The sequence below is a fragment of the Pseudorca crassidens genome, chromosome 5 (genome assembly GCF_039906515.1).
Source record: "Pseudorca crassidens isolate mPseCra1 chromosome 5, mPseCra1.hap1, whole genome shotgun sequence".
Lineage (NCBI taxonomy): Eukaryota > Metazoa > Chordata > Mammalia > Artiodactyla > Delphinidae > Pseudorca > Pseudorca crassidens.
In genome coordinates this window covers 102,347,248-102,366,173 of record NC_090300.1, presented here as the reverse complement: position 1 = coordinate 102,366,173, position 18,926 = coordinate 102,347,248, and the positions used below count along the sequence as shown (strand labels likewise).

At 39.7% G+C, this 18,926-nt stretch overlaps 2 protein-coding genes across 4 annotated transcripts in view; one reads left to right on the top strand and one right to left on the bottom strand.

Annotated features, from left to right (window-relative positions):
• The first annotated feature begins 5,795 nt into the window (after positions 1-5,795).
• Positions 5,796-18,926, top strand: part of CMSS1 (cms1 ribosomal small subunit homolog) — a 382,923-nt gene continuing 369,792 nt past the window's right edge. For 2 of the 3 annotated variants that reach the window (XM_067739122.1, XM_067739123.1), the window contains exon 1: positions 5,796-5,998. In XM_067739122.1, coding sequence (XP_067595223.1) covers positions 5,935-5,998 — 64 coding nt within the window. In that variant the 5' untranslated portion in view covers positions 5,796-5,934. The remainder of the gene's footprint in view (positions 5,999-18,926) is intronic. The other variant, XM_067739125.1, reaches the window with a different exon arrangement.
• Positions 16,537-18,926, bottom strand: part of FILIP1L (filamin A interacting protein 1 like) — a 224,398-nt gene continuing 222,008 nt past the window's right edge. The window contains exon 5 of the mRNA XM_067739118.1: positions 16,537-16,731. Within this exon, the coding sequence (XP_067595219.1) occupies positions 16,552-16,731 (180 nt within the window). The 3' untranslated portion in view covers positions 16,537-16,551. The remainder of the gene's footprint in view (positions 16,732-18,926) is intronic.

Genomic DNA, 18,926 nt, shown 5'->3' with positions numbered 1-18,926 from the left:
TATTTTTTCCTGATAGGAATCAAATACAACACATTTGCCAAAGCAAGTGCTAGAGGCTGTGTTGATTGGTTCAACCAAAGATATAACACCTGGTACATCCCCTATGCTTAAAGATACCATGTGATTAAATTTACAGCAGTCCACCATCATTTGCCATGGTCCATCTGGCTTTGGAGGACCATACTAGTAAACCAAACCCCTTGCAGCCTTTAAGTCTTTTAGGTTGGCATTAATCTCTGCAACTTCACTAGAATGAGATAGTGCTTTTAATTTACTATCTTTGAAAGGACTGGGGAAAGGGAAGGCACTTTCAGGGGCTTCCACATGACCCTTCCTACCTTAACGGTTCTTACTTTATTGGTCAGAGGATCAATGTGATGGTCCTACCAGCTGCTAAGTACATCCATCTCAATTACGCACTCAGCAACTGGAGATATGACCATAAGTTGATGAACCCATTGAAGCCACCATGAAACAGATTTAGGCCAGGACTCTGGCACCTGGCCCCTGTATGCCCCACTCTAACGGGGGTTATGGTGGCAGTTTGGATTCCCTGTGTCAATGTAGTTACCCTGTATCCAACAGCCCTTGAAAGAGCTAGGTATTTCCCATTTCTACAGTGGACAATTACTCTGAAAAATGGCCATAGTTTCCTTTGGAAAAGGTATGAGTACATATTGTATATACTGGTTGTGTTGCAGAGAACTTCCTCAGGGGGATCCAGATTCCCTTAAATCGATGGATTCTTGAGTTTGAGAATTGGCTCATATCTGGAAACATGTCCAAAGATCATGCTTTTCCATTTTGGCAGTTAAAAATCTGCCTTCTGCTTACCAGCTCTTGATTTTGTTGTTGTTGCTATATAAGTCAATCAATACCCTCATTAGCTTTCTATCTTGCCCCTAGGAACTCATGGTCTGTGGAACACCACAGACCCCCTACATTTCAAGGATCCCTGACCACTGATTAAATTCACTTTGCTTCTGATGGTTCAGTGCTGCCAACTGCTTTCACTATTCTGGAATTCTATCATATTCACGGACACTCGGGCATCTCCTACTGTCACCTCTGGCCTACACAGGACAGTCACCACTGAGTCTCTCAACTAAGTCAGTGCCACACACTACTGCAATCTTATGGTGAAAGAACTGTCCTCTGGGCCCTCCCAGGGAAGAGAGTCAGCTGGTAGGTTCTCTGGTCTCACATAATAAATCCATTCTAAAGTCCACTGCTGAGTCTCCCGACCCTTTCCTTAATAATCTGCCAAGGCAGTCCCTATGTTTCCATCTCATTTACTATAGGTTACCATTGTGTCTAAGTTTTAAGATGCCATCCCCACAGGATGTTAGGACTTCACAGGACATTAAATCACTGGCCACTGGGGAGTGTCTCCATATCAATATCCTCTCTCCTACCCAGCTTCACACACTGCTGGTCCAATACTCTCAAGATCCATTACCTTAAGAAATTCGTGATTCCTGCTGAATATATCATATATATATATATACACACACACATACACACACATACAGATATATGTGTATATATACATATATATATATATATACCTATAGTCTTTCTTGTAAATAAATAATTTTCTCCTATAATAGGGGCTGTACTTTCCACTCTGTCTATGCTGAGAACTAACTCTAGTTATTGGTGAAGAAGCAATGAGAGGAGGTGAGGGCTCAAATATCATTTTGTCAGGCAACTGACTACAGTGAGGCCTTGAATGGTCTCCAGGTAATAAGAGGCTATTTTCCTCCAGCAAGGGAGAAAGGGCCAGTTCTGTCAGCCCAGAAGGCTCAAGAATCTGGAAGTTCAGGAACCTCAAGGACATCTACCCAAATGTCTCCATCTCAGTCTCGGTCTCTCCTTCCCTTTGAGGACTTGACTTGACCATAGGTAACATATCGGTCTGTGCAGTCAATCTCTTTGTAGCTCTGCTACCCTTTTGATCAAATTTTGACCTGAATTTATAGCACAGTATGGTCTCTGGTTGCAGAAGGGCTTCTTTTAAGCACTGCTAGGAAGGACTTCTGGTTTTCTCAGCATATTTGGAATTGATAATAACCAGCCAACTCCACAATCTTTAAAATTACAATTGCCCCATATCTTTCAAGTGTTAAAGCTATTGCACAAGCCAGCATTTCCCCTTCCACCTGTACGTCATTCTAATCTACCACAGGTGAGTGACTGTGTTTTAGTTATTGTGATGTTACAGTACACCAGAAGTTTTTACCATTCTTCTTAACACTACCAATTATGTCCTTGTTACCATCTGGTCAGTGAGTAAATTGATTTCCAAGTTTTATCATGAGGGTCTGCTTTCTAGGGTATTTCCCGTACCAACTCTTAATTTAGGTTGCTTCTAAAGCAGACCTTGAGACTAGGACTTGGGTGCAGGTATATTATTTGGGAGGTGATCTCAGGAAGCACAAGTGAGAGACTGGGGAAAGGAGACATGAAAAACAGAAAAGGCAATAAAGTGTCCATCTGGGGACCCTTTAAAAAACTGTGTGAAACATATTTCAGAATTGTGCCACCAAAGGACAGAGAATCTGGAGCATTATCTACTAACACCTGTTCCCTTTTGGTTGAGGGTTGCCCTTGGGAGCATTAACTGCATTGATTCTTGGGCTGAGCAAGCTCCCATGGTGCCAGAGAAGCAGACAGTAGGGGTGCTCAGGGAGGGAAGTTGTCAGCATGATGGAAATAGTCTACCACAGCTACAAAGAAGCTCAGATATGGGCCAAGGGAAAATGGAGCAGGGCATCAATAGTATTGCTTCAAAGTCATAATGGAAGAAGACGACAGTATGATTAAAAGGGCATTGTCTCTGCCCCCTGGCTCCTGACGCAGAACTCCTAAATTCCTTGGAATTTCCTGAGTGGTAGGAGTCTTTTTTTCTAATAAGGTGTCACTTGGTGGGCTTCTGGACAGGGGCTGGTCACCAGAAACACCAAGCCATGATTAAAAGCTTGGAACTTTCAGCTCACTCCCCATCCTCCAAGAAGGGCAGAGGGGCTGGAGACAGATAATGATGAATCATGCCTATATATTGAAGCCTCCATAAAAATTCCAAAAGTATAGGGTTCAGAGAGCTTCCAGGCTGGTGAACAGATCCATATGCCAGGAATGCCACACTCCAACTCCACGGAAACAGAAGTTCCTGTGATTGGAACCCTTCTGTACCTTACTCTATGCATCTCTTCATCTTGCTGTTCATCTGTATTCTTTATATAATAAACTGGTAAATATAAGTATTTCTCTGAGTTCTATAAACTATTCTAGTAAACGACTGAACCCAAGAAGGGAGTCCATGAGAACCTCTGATTTATAGCTGGTAGGTCAGAAGCATAGGTGACAACTGGGGACTTGTGACCGGCATCTGAGGTGGTTGGAATCCAGGGCCAATAGGAAGACTGATCCTGGGATAAGATCAGGACAGTGGGAAAGTGAACTCACATGGGAAAGTAGTAAGACTGTCTGGCAGCTTTGAATGTCATTTGAGATAAAGGGTCATTATTTGGAATTCTTAATGAGTTCTTAATGAACAGCACTTAACTTTAATGAAAATTTCTCTTTTGTGTAAGTGGATCTTTTCTTATATTTTAAATTATACAAATAACGTGTTATTTGATACCACAAAAATATATGTAACATACCTATAAGTTATAAAGCATAATACTTAAATGCACATCCACTCTATCTGAATTAGAACTTTGCCAATAATTTACATTTACCTTTGTTCTTCCTAATCTCATCTCTCTGACCACTCCCCTCCCCCACCAATCCATATCCTTTTTTTTTTTTTTTTTTTTGCCTCACCACACTGTGAGGCTTGTGAGACTCTAGTTCCCCGACCAGGGTTGAACCTGGGCCCTCCGCAGTGAAAGCATGGAGACCTAATCACTGGACCACCAGGGAATTCCCCCATCCTGAATTTCGTGCTTACCAGTCTCTTACCTTAAAATCACATATGAATTTTTTTGCCTGAATTTTTTTTAGTTTTCTTTGTATCTGAACTTTACAAAATGGTATCTGAGACTTGGCTTTTTTATTTTTTATTTTTATTTTTTGCTTGGCTTTTTAAAATTAACCATTATATTTCCAAAGTATATCCATGTTATTATGTATGTTCATTCATTTACTCTGCTTAATTGTGCGGTTATATTGTAATTTAGTTATCCATTTTCCTATATAAAACATTTGGGTTGTTTCCAAATTTTTGCTATTATTAACAGTGCTGCTGTGAATACTCTTTTATAATTTCCTGGTACACATACGCAACAGTTTCCCAAATGTATATAGTTAGGAGTGGAAATTGCTGGATCATAAGGTGTGTATGTTGACCTTTACAAGATTTTGCCGTATTGCTTTTCTAAGTGGTTATACCAATTTACACTCACAGCAATAACGTTTAAGAGTTCCTACTGACACACATATTCTCCAGAATTTGGTACGGCCAGACTTCTTAATTTTGTCAATTTACTGAATGAAAAACAGTATCTCATTGTAGTCTTTTTTGTATTTCTCGGATTAATAATGAGACAGAACATCTTTTCATATGCTTATTGGTCATGGCACTTCCTCCTCCTCATTGGTATTTCTTATCTAACTTTTCAGTCAACCACCATAATTTCTGCCATCTACATTTCCTCATGAAAGACACATTACTTTCTATGATCACAGATTATTTTACATTTGGCATATTTATATAGCTAATATCTTCCCTTTTAGAGCGTTTAGGACATACTGATAAAGTCTTATCAGTAATGCATTTATAAGCCACCTATTAGTTGGGTGGGTTTTGGATAATTTTCACATTTGGCTAATCTTATCCTCATCAGATTAAGAGTCCCGGTTGTTTCTGAGAATGTATCCTCATCATTAGTTTAGACCTTCATCCTTACAAGTTGTAGCTCCTCTACTTGAGTTGGTGAAATCTGGAAGGCGGGATCGTATCCTACTCATCTTTAAACCAGTATTCCAATTACAGTGACAGGCACATCACGTGTATTTAATGCATTTTCGTATGATTTTCACCTCATGACTCTCCTGAAAAGTATCGTCCACACACTTAGTTTACAGCTGGCCCCAGCCCTAGGCGCCCAGCGGGTTTTCCCTGCCCACCTCTGCCACTTGAGGGAGTGAGACAAGCACCGTAGGTCGCTTACCTATACTTGGGCAGCAACGGGCTCCCTTCTTCTTCCCTTGTTTCACAAAACCAGGTGTGGGGGGGGGGGCGCAGTCGAAGAGTGTGCGGGGAAGTCGACTATAAACTCTCCGTACTTCTCGGGTCTGTCCGTTGGCAAGCACTTCTGGACCAGTCAACATTTACTTTCCTCATATCGTATAAAAAGAGCAGTACCCTCATCTACAAGAAAGGTCCAAAATTCATGGTCATGACTTGTGCACGATTTTTTATAGAGCAAACTGTAAAAACACACCGACGCCCAAACACTAACACACAGACGAAAACACACCCACGTGCTATGGTCTTCTCCCGCGACTCAAGGCCTTTGAAACTGAACAGAGGAAAACTGTCTTAGCATTTGGTCTCCCACTTTCGACAATATCTATTCGGCAAAAATAAAACCTAAACAAAATGTTTTAAAGGTAGCACTTAAAAAAATGATGTACTCTTTCTGCTTACGTGTCTTCCTTTCTTTCGGCTTTTGTGGGGGTTTACTTTAAGTCTCCAGACTGATCCTGCCCATCCGCACTGATGTAGAAACTGCGAACAGTTAGACGCAGCTGCCGGGGAGGCGAGGCGGAGGTTATGACGTCATCGCCGCGGGGCGGAGGCGACAGTGTCTGAGGAGAGGCTGAGCGTGCTGCGACGCCGGCATCCCTCCTCTGAAGCAGCGCGAGTCACGGTCAGCGCCCGCTCCTCCCTCGTGGTCGGGCCACGTCGAGTCCCGCGTGGAGATGGCAGACGATCTTGGAGACGAGTGGTGGAAGACCCAGCCGGCAGGAACAGCCAGCAGCCCAGGTACCGACTCTGCCCGCGCTCCTGCGGGTCCTCCCCCACCCCACAGTCTTCCGTGCGCCTCAGCCCGGGCCGGCGCTGCCTCTGGCGGTCGCCGCTCTCTGCCTCGCGGTAGTGCACACCGCCGTGTGGTGCACGCGAGCGTCGCGGAGCAAGTGAAGCAAGAGATATACTAACACGTGAAACAGACAAGTGTGACAGTAACTCATACCTGCCCTCTAGTCAGGAAGGACCCTTTTCCAAGCTGTATTTTGTTTGTCTTTATTTCTTAACAGATAAGACAGTTTTCGCGGAGACAGGGAGTTTGGGCTTAGCGGTTAAGGGTTAACTCCTGGGTTAGGTTCAGACTGCTTCTGTTCAAATCGCGACTCCAGCCTTTTAATACTGTTTAGCCTCCTTTTCCTCATCTGTAAAAGAAGCGTAATAATGCCAATTTTATAAGGTTGTCGTGAAGATAATACAAATGATGTACTTTAGCACAGTGCTTGGTACATAATATGTGAGCAGTAAATAAAAGCTTTAGTTTTTCTTGCTATCGTTAGCGGCAGCAGCATCATATCATCATCATATCGTTTGGACTTTTAGAGCCTGAAGGAGACTTGGAGATCCGCTTGGATTCACCCATTTGACAGATGAGGAACATGAAACCTAAAGATATCAAATAACATGACAAGTTCACATAGCTAGTTGGTGTCAGAAACGAGAGTGGAATTCAGTTAACACAGTTCAGACAATGTTTATTATGCTACGTGTACCTACTGCCAATGCAGTGAATATTTTATCCTTGAGTAGATAGTGTTAAATAACTCCTCACCACAGGCTGGCCTTGAACTTTTCAAGTCTCATGGCTTAATATACAATTTTTTTTTTAAATCATTCTTCAGAGTCTGCCTCTCTTCTTTACTAGATTCTAAGATTTTTTTATGGTAAAACCAAAGCCTGATTCATGTCTGTAGAGTCCACAGGACCCTGCACATGATTGACAGTTGATACATATTTGCTGCAATCATTAATATTGAAATGTGAGTTGAGAAATAGCCATTGAAAACAACGAACATTGTTTCAATGCTGTACTACAGCATTGTTTCCAGAAGGGAAGGCTTCAGATACAAACAGAGCAGATGGCATTTTTCAAAAGGTTGCCAGTATAATACTTCATTGATTAAACTTCTGACTCTTTTGAGGGTTTGTTTTTAGCAAATGTATGCTTGTGCTTGAAGGCACAAATACCTTTTTTTGCAGGCTGTGGTATTTCACGTTTCCTTTAATAGCCCCTGCCCCCCATAACTGAGGTGTTAAAAACTATATTTTATGGTATGATTCAAGGATAAACGCCAATTAAGAAACAGTCAGAATTTTTTGGAGTGGTGAAGGGGATCTTAATTCTTGGTTCTAGTCCTGTTTCTTGCCCTTACCAGCTATGTGTCTCTCAAGTTAGTCACCCTTTGGAAACAAAGAAATTAACATGTATTGAGTATCTACTGTGTGCCAGATGTTTTCATAAATATGAATTCATTGAATCTTCATAACATTCTTAAAGGGTAAGCGTTTTAATTTAATCTTCATAACATGCCTAAAAGGTAAGCATTACCTTCATATTTAAATGAGAAGCAGAAAAGTTAATTGTTCTTAGGAACACACAGCAAGGGAGAGATCTGGGAAGAGGTTAGTCAAGAGTACCTGACTTTCAAAGTCACACTTTTCCCACTATTACTGTGTGGCTTCTCTGGTCCTCAGTGTCATAGTCTGTGAAGTGAGGGATCCTTAGAGATCATCTTTTTAAGGGTTTTACCAACCAAGAGTTTTAAACGTTGAATCTAGTTAGAATTATAAAGTGCTACAGCCTCTTTCATCTAAGTTGCCAGGATTCCCATCAAGATATGTTGGAGTCCCTAGGATCACCCCACTTCTTAGGTTCCTTCTAGCTGTAAGATTGAGGTTTGAAAATTGCTAACATTAAATTTATCAATGGCCTTTGCTTTGTTAACTGCTTTGAAGATAGGTGAGTGTATAAGCTTCCTTGAGATCTGCTTGATTATTTACCAGTGATTTGTTTAAATAATCTGAATAATGTTTCTAATTCAGAAGAAATCACAGCTGCACCAATTCAGGTTTTCTGATCCTACCTATGTTAATAGAGAAAGATCAGCCTAAAATATGTGAATTATATATTGTTTTGAAAGTCAGAGGAGAAATAGTGCCTTAAGTCAGAGAAAGGAAAGATAGTTGTAGTAATGCCATTACTCCTGTCGTGTGTTACGCTACTTGCCTATAAAAGTAAACATCTTTCCTTATTACCTGTTTCCAGTTAGTGCTTATGGTGGCGAGGTGATGGAGCATTTAGTCATTTATTCGGCAGTCTACATCTATCTACAACAAAGGCTTGACATCTGTGGTTATGAATTCTCGTGCACGTTTTCTAAGAGTAAACGGTACAAACACACAGATGCCCAAACACCGACACACACTGTGTATGATATTTATCCAGCTCTCTATCTATTGTCAAGGAATTGAACTATGTTTTTGCGGTTTTCATGACGTCTTAGATGAGGTATGTAACTCAGAGACCCTTACTAAAGCTCTCGATCTACATATGACCCTTTTTGCATATATCTTATGGCTTTTCAAAACCTGTCGTTTTTCTACAGGCATTCCTTATTTTATTGCACTTCACTTTATTGTGTTTCACAGATACTGCATTTTTTTTTAAACAAGTAAAGGTTTGTCGTGACTCTGCATTGGTTAGCATTTTTTAGCAATAAATTATTTTTTAAGTAAGGTATATACTCTTTTTATATGAAATGCTATTGCACAATTAATAGACTACAGTATAGTAAAACATAACTTTTATATGCACTGGGAAACCAAAAAATTCATGACTTGCTTTATTGTGATACTCACTTTATTGTGTCTGGAACCGAACCTAAGTATCTCCGAGGTATGCCTGTATTAGAATCCTGCATTGTACTGGAGTCCAACATGGTACCTGGCACTTAGTTGGTATTTGGTAGATATTAACTGAATTAGTGAATGCATTTTACAGGACTTTTGGTGATAGTATACACAGGTAGATATATAATTTCTCATCCAGTCTAGACATTTTTGAGAGCGGAAGGCCATGCTCTTAGAATTTTGCTGGGGCAGTCCACTTGAGATGTCTGGTCACCCTGTTGCTATCATCATTGGTGGTGATTGGAGTCATGGCCCAGGGTAAGACAACTGAGAATTTCCTCTGCTGAGGTGTGTACAGCACAGTATGCCTCAGGCAACAGAGCCTAGGAATCATCTAATGATATCTAATATTTCGTTTCACTTCATTTCACTTATTTCCTTATTCCCTGCCTACCTTAAGAAATTATTTGATAATAATATATAATACTGCATGTATGGTAGTAAACAATACATGCAGTAGAATCATAATTGCAAAACATTAGTGCTAATGCACCAGGTGCAATGCCTGAGATTTCACGTAGTTGACCAAACTGGGCCCTTTCTCAGTGTGAAGCTGAATGTTTATTCACGTCATGGTTTTCGGGACTTATGGAGCAGAGCTGAGAGTTTCTGTTGTTGGAAGTGGTCAGTTGGTCATTCACTTACTAAAGAGAACACCGATTGTTTTCCCTTTTTATTCCAATAATATGCCTATTAAATTACCAAGTCAAGTGTCCAGTAGGCAGCTGGGTGTAGAGTCTGGAGCTCCAGGGTTGGAGCTGGAGATAACGAATTTAGGAATTACCGGCACATATATAGCTTACTTTTTTATATATAAATTTTTGGCTGCGTTGGGTCTTCGTTGCTGCACATGGGCTTTCTCTAGTTGCGGTGAGTAGGGGCTACTCTTCATTGCTGTGCGCAGGCTTCCCATTGTGGTGGCTTCTCTTGCTGTGGAGCACGGGCTCCAGGCGCGTGGGCTTCAGTAGTTGTGGCTTGCGGGCTCTAGAGCACATGCTCAGTAGTTGTGACGCATGGGCTTAGTTGCTCCGCGGCATGTGGGATCTTCCCGTGTCCCCTGCATTGGCAGATGGATTCTTAAACACTGTGCCACCAGGGAAGTCCCTATAGCTTACTTTTAAAGAGGATGTTTTTAGCAATCTGCAAAACTCTTTGCCTCCACTTCTTTTGAGGAGGGTTTTTCATATGCTCCCCTAGCTTATTCTGAATTTTTGATGCCATCTCTTACCAAGAATCTAACTAGAAAACTGAAGTGTGAAGACACTTCTGTGTGCAGTGCCCGGAAATTGCAGGTAACAATACGAATTTGCATTTGTTAAGTGGTCACTCTGTGCCAGATACTTTTTTTGATTGCTTTACATGTACTGGTTCATTTAATCTTTATAAGTATACCATGATGTAGGTACAGTTATCTCCATTTTTTAGATGAGGAAATTGAGGCACCAAGTGGTTTAGTGATTTGCCCAGTGTTATTCAGTTGGTAAGTAGAGAGGCTGAGATTCATAGACAGGCAGTCAGAAACCAGTCTGTGTACTTAAATTTCTCAAAGTTAATTATTCTAATTATCAATGATAAGCATCTCATCTCTAAAATAATAATCCTTTATCAGTTTAAAGAGGCTCATACTTTATAAACCTTTTGTTTAGATACATCATTGTTATCAAATTGTCTATTAACTCTTAGTCTCCCAAAGTGTACTCTTCTAAAGAACACTGATTACTCTGAGATACAAATAAGCAGGTTGTACCATTGGACTTTGAGAACAATCTCTTCCCAGGAACTCATACTTGGTCCTAGAGCTCAAGGCTCACATACCTGGCTGTCTTCTTGATGTCTATACTTATTTGATGAGAATGTCAAATGTAAATGAGGCCCAACTCCTGAATTTTTCCCCAAATCTGCTTTTTCTCCAGACTTCCCTATCTCAGTAAATTAAATCACCAACTGCCCAATTTCACAAAGGCCTAGGCATGTTCTGATTTATTCATTTATTTAGTTCCTTCACCCTTTACATCTGATCTATCAAGTTTTGTCTCTGCCTCCAAAACATATCCTGAATCTTTTTTCCTTTTTTATTTTTGCTTGTTTGTTTTTTTTTGTTTACGCCATCAGAGCACATGCTGCCATCCTCTTGCCTAAACCTCTGCGGTAAACTTCTAACAGGGCTCCCAATTTCCATCTTGTCCCTCTGTGCTTCAGTCAGCAGACAAATTGATCGATCAGATCACATTCCTGCTTAAACCTGTCACTGGCTTCCCTCCAACACACAGAATAAAACCTAGATTGCTTACCATGGTTGGTATCTGCTGGAACTTACTGACTCCCCTCTAGTTTATGCTGTCCCAGCCACACCAGCCTTCATTGGGTGCCTCAACAGGCCAAGCTCATTCTGTCTTAGCCCTTTGCAATAGCTGTTCCTTTTCCTTTCTGGGCTGTCCTTCTGAATTTTGAATGGTTGGCCTTTTCTTGACATTAAGACCTAAGTTCAAACACACCTAAGTTCCTGTTCAGCAAGTGTAGAGTAGCTATCTACTTACATTATCATGTTGCAGTATTTCTCATCAGAGCACTTATCACCAACTATTATTTTCCTTATTAAATTATTACAGTCTCCCCACACTAATATGTAAGCACCATATGAGCAGAGATTTGTTTATCTTGTTCTTTGCTGTATCCTTTGGGCCTATAGTAGTATCTGGGTACTTAGAAGGCACTCATTAAGGATTTGTTCATTAAGTAATTAATTGTTAATATTTCACAGCCACATCTTGGAGACTTTAACATAGGACTTCTGCGTCTAAAGAAGCTTGGTCCACTGGAAGAGTTGTCAAAATCCTGCTTAGGCTTTTAACGGACTTGGCAGATGTTGCTTTTCTTTTTCTAAAAATACATTAGAAATCTGTGTTTTATAACTGTGTTTACTATCATTTTATTCTAACCATATTTGGGTTTAGTTTTGAAATTATATATTTGAAAGAACAGCAGTCTTTTGCTTTGTAAATGAGCTGATAATTCCTACTGGTGACAGCTTTTGTCACCTAGGATCAGTGTGATTGTTCATTTTGTTTGAGATTGCTGATGTAAGCATTGTAAATATTTTTGTTGTAATATCATTTTATCCTTAAAAATCACATCACTTTATGCTGAATTCCTTCTGGAAACGGTGAAGTTGGGGAACACCTTGGATTTTTTAAACCTGAATAACTTAAGTTTTGGGTTTTTTTTTTCCTTTTTTCACACCAGAGTTTCCTTTTCTCACATCTGTAGGCAGCCATGAGTAGTAGATGTTGTAAAGCATTGCCTCTACATATAAAATTCAGACTTGGAATATTTACAGTAGTTGTTGATAACATACAACAGAGGATCAACTTCAGAGCATGTTGTTTTCAAAATCATTTATTGAACTCTCATGCTTGGCTCTCTTTTAAACATTGTAATGGAGTTAGAGGGAAAAACATAATCTGTTTATGGGCTTTATACATTGATGTGGTTCATCAAAATGCAAATGATATTCTTTTAAGACAGATGCTTAAGGGCAAAAACGGGTAGGATAAATTTTAAAAGGTGAGAAGAAGGAAAGAGGAGAGGGATAGGTGCAACATTTTTGTTCTGTACTTGAAGACTGTAACAAAGACCAAGTTTTACTTTACTGTATACAATTTCTATAATTCTTGCAAATGATTAAACAAGTGGTTCTTGACAACAATTATGAACGTTTAAAGGTACAAATTTATACATCTTTCTCTAAATAGCATGTACAGTAGCTCTGCTGTCTTAGAAAATACCAGGAATTTGGAAGGCCTAGAAATAGTTCCATTTCCCCCTCAGATTCAACATTAACACATTACATTATTTTGTGGCACAAATCCTTACTCATCTGATGTTCTTTAGTTGAACACTGTAGGGCTTTCATAGAAGTATACATTTTACTAAATATCTCACAAACAGCTTGAAATATAGTTTCCCCATTTTCATCAACTTTCATAGAATTCTTAATTGCATTCTTAAATTGCTAGCATTGCTTTTAAAAATTAGTTGATTAAGGGGCTTCCCTGGTGGCGCAGTGGTTGAGAGTCTGCCTGCCGATGCAGGGGACACGGGTTCATGCCCCGGTCCGGGAGGATCCCACATGCCGCGGAGCGGCTGGGCCTGTGAGCCACGGCCGCTGGGCCTGCGCGTCCGGAGCCTGTGCTCCGCAGCGGGAGAGGCCGCGGTAGTGAGAGGCCCATGGACCGCAAAAAAAAAAAAAAAAAATTAGTTGATTAAGCTCTTAAGCTCTTGAGCTCCTTGTTAGTCTAGTTCACACTAGACCAGAGGTCAGGATACTTTTTTTGTAAAAGGCCAGGTAGTAAATATTTTAGGCTTTGTTGGCCAATGTCACAGCTACCCAACTCTGCTATTGTAGCATAAGAAATGATCAGATAATAAATATGTAAACAAATGAATGTGGCTGTGTTCTAATAGAACTTTATCTGTAGACAATGGTATTTGAATTTCATGTAATTTTCACATCTCACAAAATATTCTTCTTTTGATTTTTTTTTTTCTGTTTAAAGACGTAAAAACTATTCTTAACTTGCAGGACATACAAAAAGACAGTGGGCTGAATTTGGCCTGTGGGGTCTTTACATTTATAGACCCCTGCCCCAGACTCAGTGTCAGACCCCAAGAGTTATGTCACATGTCCTCAAAAGCAGGAATTTGAAACACATCCCAGAGAGAATTACTCCATTACATCAGTTACTCCATTACTCAGTCCAGAATTATCAGTTATGTCTGAGATCAGTCACTTTCCTGTTACAATCAGATACTTTATTCTAAAAAGTTGCAAGGAGATTAGTTCAGAAATCATTGAAGCTAAATAAATGAACAGCTGAGGAAAGACTCCAGCATACAAAATCATACAAAAATTAAAATTTTTGTTACAATTTGAATGTGTTTTTGCTCACTTGGATTTTTATCTGCTTCCTTTTAAAAATGTAACTTAATAAAATCACTATAGAATTATTAGGATAGCTTCTTTTATTTTTATCTTTGGAGGAATCACATTTCTGCAGAAACCGGATTATGTTCAGGAGGCAGAATTCTTTATATTTTGGTTGTGTTATAGGTCAAACACCATTTTGTTGAACTTATCCCAGGTCTAAGTTGTTTATGCATTTTTATTGCATTACATATTGCTTTAAAATAAGCATAGTTTTTGTTAGGATAGATTGTGTTATTTTAAACACTTTTGTCTCAATGGGATTAGAACTGTGTTACCATTTAAAGATAGGTTTCTGCTGCTTTCCATAGAAGTGTAGCTATTTTCCTATCCTTTTTTTTAGTTATTTGTACAATATCTTGTCTTTCTTATCTTGCTTGCTCTTGAACTTATGCCAGCTTGGCATGAAAATGTACTTTAGGGAGTCTCTTAACATAGCAGAAAACAATTTTGAAACCTCTAACGTAAAATATATTTTGTGTTCATCTTCAAGGTAAAACATTCCCAGGGTATTGAGTCTTTCTAGTACTGTTGGTGCTTGTTTTTCCTGCTTTGTTTCATGGTTTTCTTCAGTCTATTTGGGTTCCACCCTAGGAGGTTCAGTGTTTTTCCTTTGCATTAGCATAATTATCAGTACAGCATATCTGCTTTTCCTGACCCTATCATATACCATTGCGATCTCTTAGCACCTTTTCTCACTTATGTCTTGACTGAATGGCCCTTCTCTCCCTCATTCACTCATTTCTCTGTTCGCTGAATATTACCTGTTAATGTCAGGCATAGCCCTAAGCCCCCTACACATTTTCCCACTGCACCATCCACCCGTTACTGCCCTGCACTTCCTTCTGAACTGTCTCTCTTGTATCATTTTCTTGTCAGAGGGTCATCATCTTTTTTTGTAGTCCACTCCTTCCATTCTCTTACTGCTTTCATTTAACTTAGACTTTTCCACTTCGGGTTTTTAATTCACCCAACCTCCTCACCTTCTCCCTGTGCCATTTCCTGATCATCCCTCTCTTTGGCTTGTATAGCTCAATGCTCCCCAGGCTACCAGCTCCTTCTCCTCCTCCTTGAAATTGAAGTGGGTCCCAGGGACATTTGTATAGTGACATCAATGCATTGAATTGGGCTTGGCTGGATGAATGCGAAGAATGGCAGTTCCTTTGCTCCTGCTCTGCTGACTTCATCCCAGGACAGCCAGCTAAAGCACTGTCCTTAACCAGAAGGATTTCCTCCAGGATCATGCATCCAGTTCTTAGTGCCGAATCACAGAAAACCTTGGGTCGTGCTCTTCGTAGAATGTATTTATTTTTTCTGACTGAAGTTTTGTGAGATACAACTGTCTCCCATGTCAAAAATGCCTTATTTGTCTTAAAATATCATTGTGTTACTCTATCCACACTAAATTACAGATACATGTTTCCCTTGATTCAGTGAGTTTTTAGTGTGAAGAAAAGAACTACTTTAGTTTACTGCCAGGGAACTGAGCCCCGCCTTGTAGATGACTGGTTGAATTCAGTTTTCGTAGTTGACGTACTCATGGATGATGAGAACTGGGAGGGACCTGAAGAATTATTCAGCTTTTCTGTTTTACATACTAGAAACTCAAGGCTTAGACTAATGAACACCAAGCTCAGTGTCAAATGAGTGAAAAACTGGAATTGGAATTTGAGTCTCCTGATCCCAAGCTTTTTTTTGAACCAACTGAGTTTTCAATAGTGTTGATTCAGATGTGATTAAAGAATGTCCATTGAGATGATAAATTGTCTTTTTTTTTAAACATCCAAGACCGTGATTCATATCTCCCTAAAAGATCTTAGTATTAGTGACCTTTGACTCTCAGATGTCCTGATTACTATAGAAAGCAATGATACCAATCTAAAATGGTTTGCTTTACAAGCCTAGCAATGAGATTCCATGGCCTGTATATACAGGAGGGGCAACTTACTAGGGAAAGTGGGACAGAAGACTACGTGCCAGCAGCCAAGTGTGCACACTACACCAGCATTTATCAGGTAGGCCACACAAAGGACGTGTTCGGCTGTTACTCATTTTTGTTGTTCCTTTCTTCCTTGTAACTAAGAAGTACCACTTGTTTTTTTCCTCCTGGTCATAAAGAAGTCATATTTTTAGAACTTAAAGTATGATTTTAATTGTCCTGCCATTTTGATGGAAATAATCTGACTTTCTTGAAGCAGATTAGGAATCCTTGATACCACATCTTCTTGGCAAAGTTCTGTGGAATGAATTACTTCTGGGTTCACCAGAAAACTTTTGAACTGTTCTAATGAATTCAGTCCTATTCCTGGCTAATGATAGTCCAACTTTGGGTTGGATTACAAGTAGGATGATGAGTTGGGAGGATTTGGGGTGTGTGTCTGGGCCTGTGATTGTGTGTATATGCATATACATATATAGTTAAAGTAATTGCAGATGTCCTGCTCTTTCAGGATGATATTCACCAGGTCCAGCAACCTGTGAATGAACCAACCGTCTGTCTGTTTGCTGTTTCACCATTTCCCGGAGAGACGGCCCTTCATCTTTGTCCTTCCATACTAGTAACACCGGCTTTCCAGATATTTCTGTAGGTGAATGTATCCAGGCAGTACATTTGCATGACTTACCTTTTCCCTCCCATGTGGAGGAAGGTATTAGAGGTGACAGTCCTTATGATGTGTAGCTTCCCACAGCCAGTCTTATCCATAGGCCCTGGGAGAACTTTAGGGGAAAGCTTAGCAATGCCTGTAGATTTTGGTTTAGGGATCCGTGTTGGGATTCTCTGCTTGCATACCTCCTTGATCTTGAATTAAACAGAAAAACAGAAGGTGGTTAATGGTACAGTTGGTGGAGAAACAGACATGTTCGGGACATAGAGTCAGCTTGGAGATTTTGGCTTCTTTGAAAACACTAGGTTCTAGGGACACATCAGACTGTCAGGTTGAAGAAAGAAAATTCAGTTAAACAATTCTGCCAACATGAGTTAAGTGTGTGCTGTGTGCAAGGCCTTCTAGTGTAGATAATGTTAGATACAAAGATAAATAGGTCATGTTTCTTGCTTTTTGGCAATCATAGCGTAGTGGGAGATAAACAAGAAAAGTGTCCCAAATTCATCTCAAAGGGTAATGAGATTGCCAGAGAAAGGTTAATTTCAACTGAGGGATCTAAGAGAGCTTTGCTGAGAAAGTAACATTTGTCTTGGGCCTCCAAAGACTTTTAGGATTTTTAACAGCAGGAATGGGAGAGCATTCCAGAGTAAAGGAATACTTTTGGCAGTGTCCCTGGGGTAGGAAGTTGGATACAGTTGAGAAATGGAATGACTTCAAATTAGGTTGTATTTGAGAAGCAGAATGGGAATGTAGACTGGGGCTAGATAGGGAAAATTGTACCTGATTCTATAGACAGTGTGTGTGTAGTAGGGGGATAGTAAGGACTTAGGTTGGGGGGAGGCACATTATGGAGGTAGAATTGTATTAATATTTGTCCACAGTTAGCCTATGAGGGTTGAGAGAGGAATCACAGATAGGTTGAGTGATCTGGACTGGGAAAGTGGGCTGTAGAGTGTGAAAGAGTAAAGACTTGATTTACTTCATATTTGCTTAAAAATATACTCTTATTTTCATTTATTTAGGAAAAATATTCTTGGGTAAGAATACTTGTTGGTAAAGAGATGGGAAAAGGTCTCAGCTAACTGTAATTCTCATTATAATCCACAATGATGATGATGATGATGATGATGATGATGATGATGATGATGATTTCCCCCTCTTTTGCTGGATCGTCCTTTCCTTGCTGTGAGCTCAAAAATAGAAATCTTTTAAAAATGCAGTGTAGTTTTCATCATAGATTCTAATACTGTTCTTGTGGAAACCCTTCTTATATTGTTTTTCATTCTATAGAAATTTGTTTCCACATTTTTTTTGTACTGATAAAGTACAGTAAAGCCCCTTGGTCTCTTTATGTAAACATTCACTTATTTTAAATGCCCCCTAACTATTACAGCAATCATATTTAGATTTTCAAATAAACACTACACAGAATTGGCTAAAAAATGTGAGTCCTTCAATAAAGGATAGACTATATGGGGAATATGCTTTCTTTTGGTACAGTCTTCTCTATGCCTAGGCACTAGGAGCGTTTTAGGCTTTAGTGTTCTTACTGACTTTTTTTTGTGGTACGCGGGCCTCTCACTGTTGTGGCCTCTCCCGCACAGGCTCAGCGGCCATGGCTCACGGGCCCAGCCGCTCCGCGGCATGTGGGATCTTCCCGGACAGGGGCACGAACCCGCGTCCCCTGCATCGGCAGGTGGACTCTCAGCCACTGTGCCACCAGGGAAGCCCTGATATTTTTTTTTTATACTTAATCCTAAACATAGCAAATGAGATACTGATACTCTGATATTATTCTCCTGCCAGGAAATAATCAGAGATGTAGGCAAGGCTCTTTGTTTTAGCATTATTTATAACAATGAAAACTGGACACAGTTTAAGGCTCTAACAGTCAGGATAGAGTAAATGAATTACACTATAATTACATGAAAATATCATGCTGTCTTTAAACAATTATGCTTTTCAAGATATGGGAAAGTATTTATTCAGAAATGTTAAAAGCAGGATTTAAAACTATATACATACTTTATGTATATTTGAAGAGAAAATACTAGGAGAAAATATACCAGTGCTATCAGTGTTTAACTCTGGGTAATGGAGTAATAGTGCTTTTTATTTTTCTTATATCTTCTATATTCTCCACATTTTCTAAAATAAGTATACAATTTAAAAAAGCAACACTAAGTTACATTAAGGCATAAAAAAGGAAGGAAATACTTCACAGATCAGGACATTTCTATGAACATCTGCGTATTGTGCAAACCATGAATAAGTAGCAGCTGCACTTGAAATCATAATTCAAGTCAGCTGATCTTGTAACCACAGCATTAATAATAGCCTTTACAAGATAGGTTTCAGTGATGTCCTTTAACTTTGTCAGGCTTTAGAC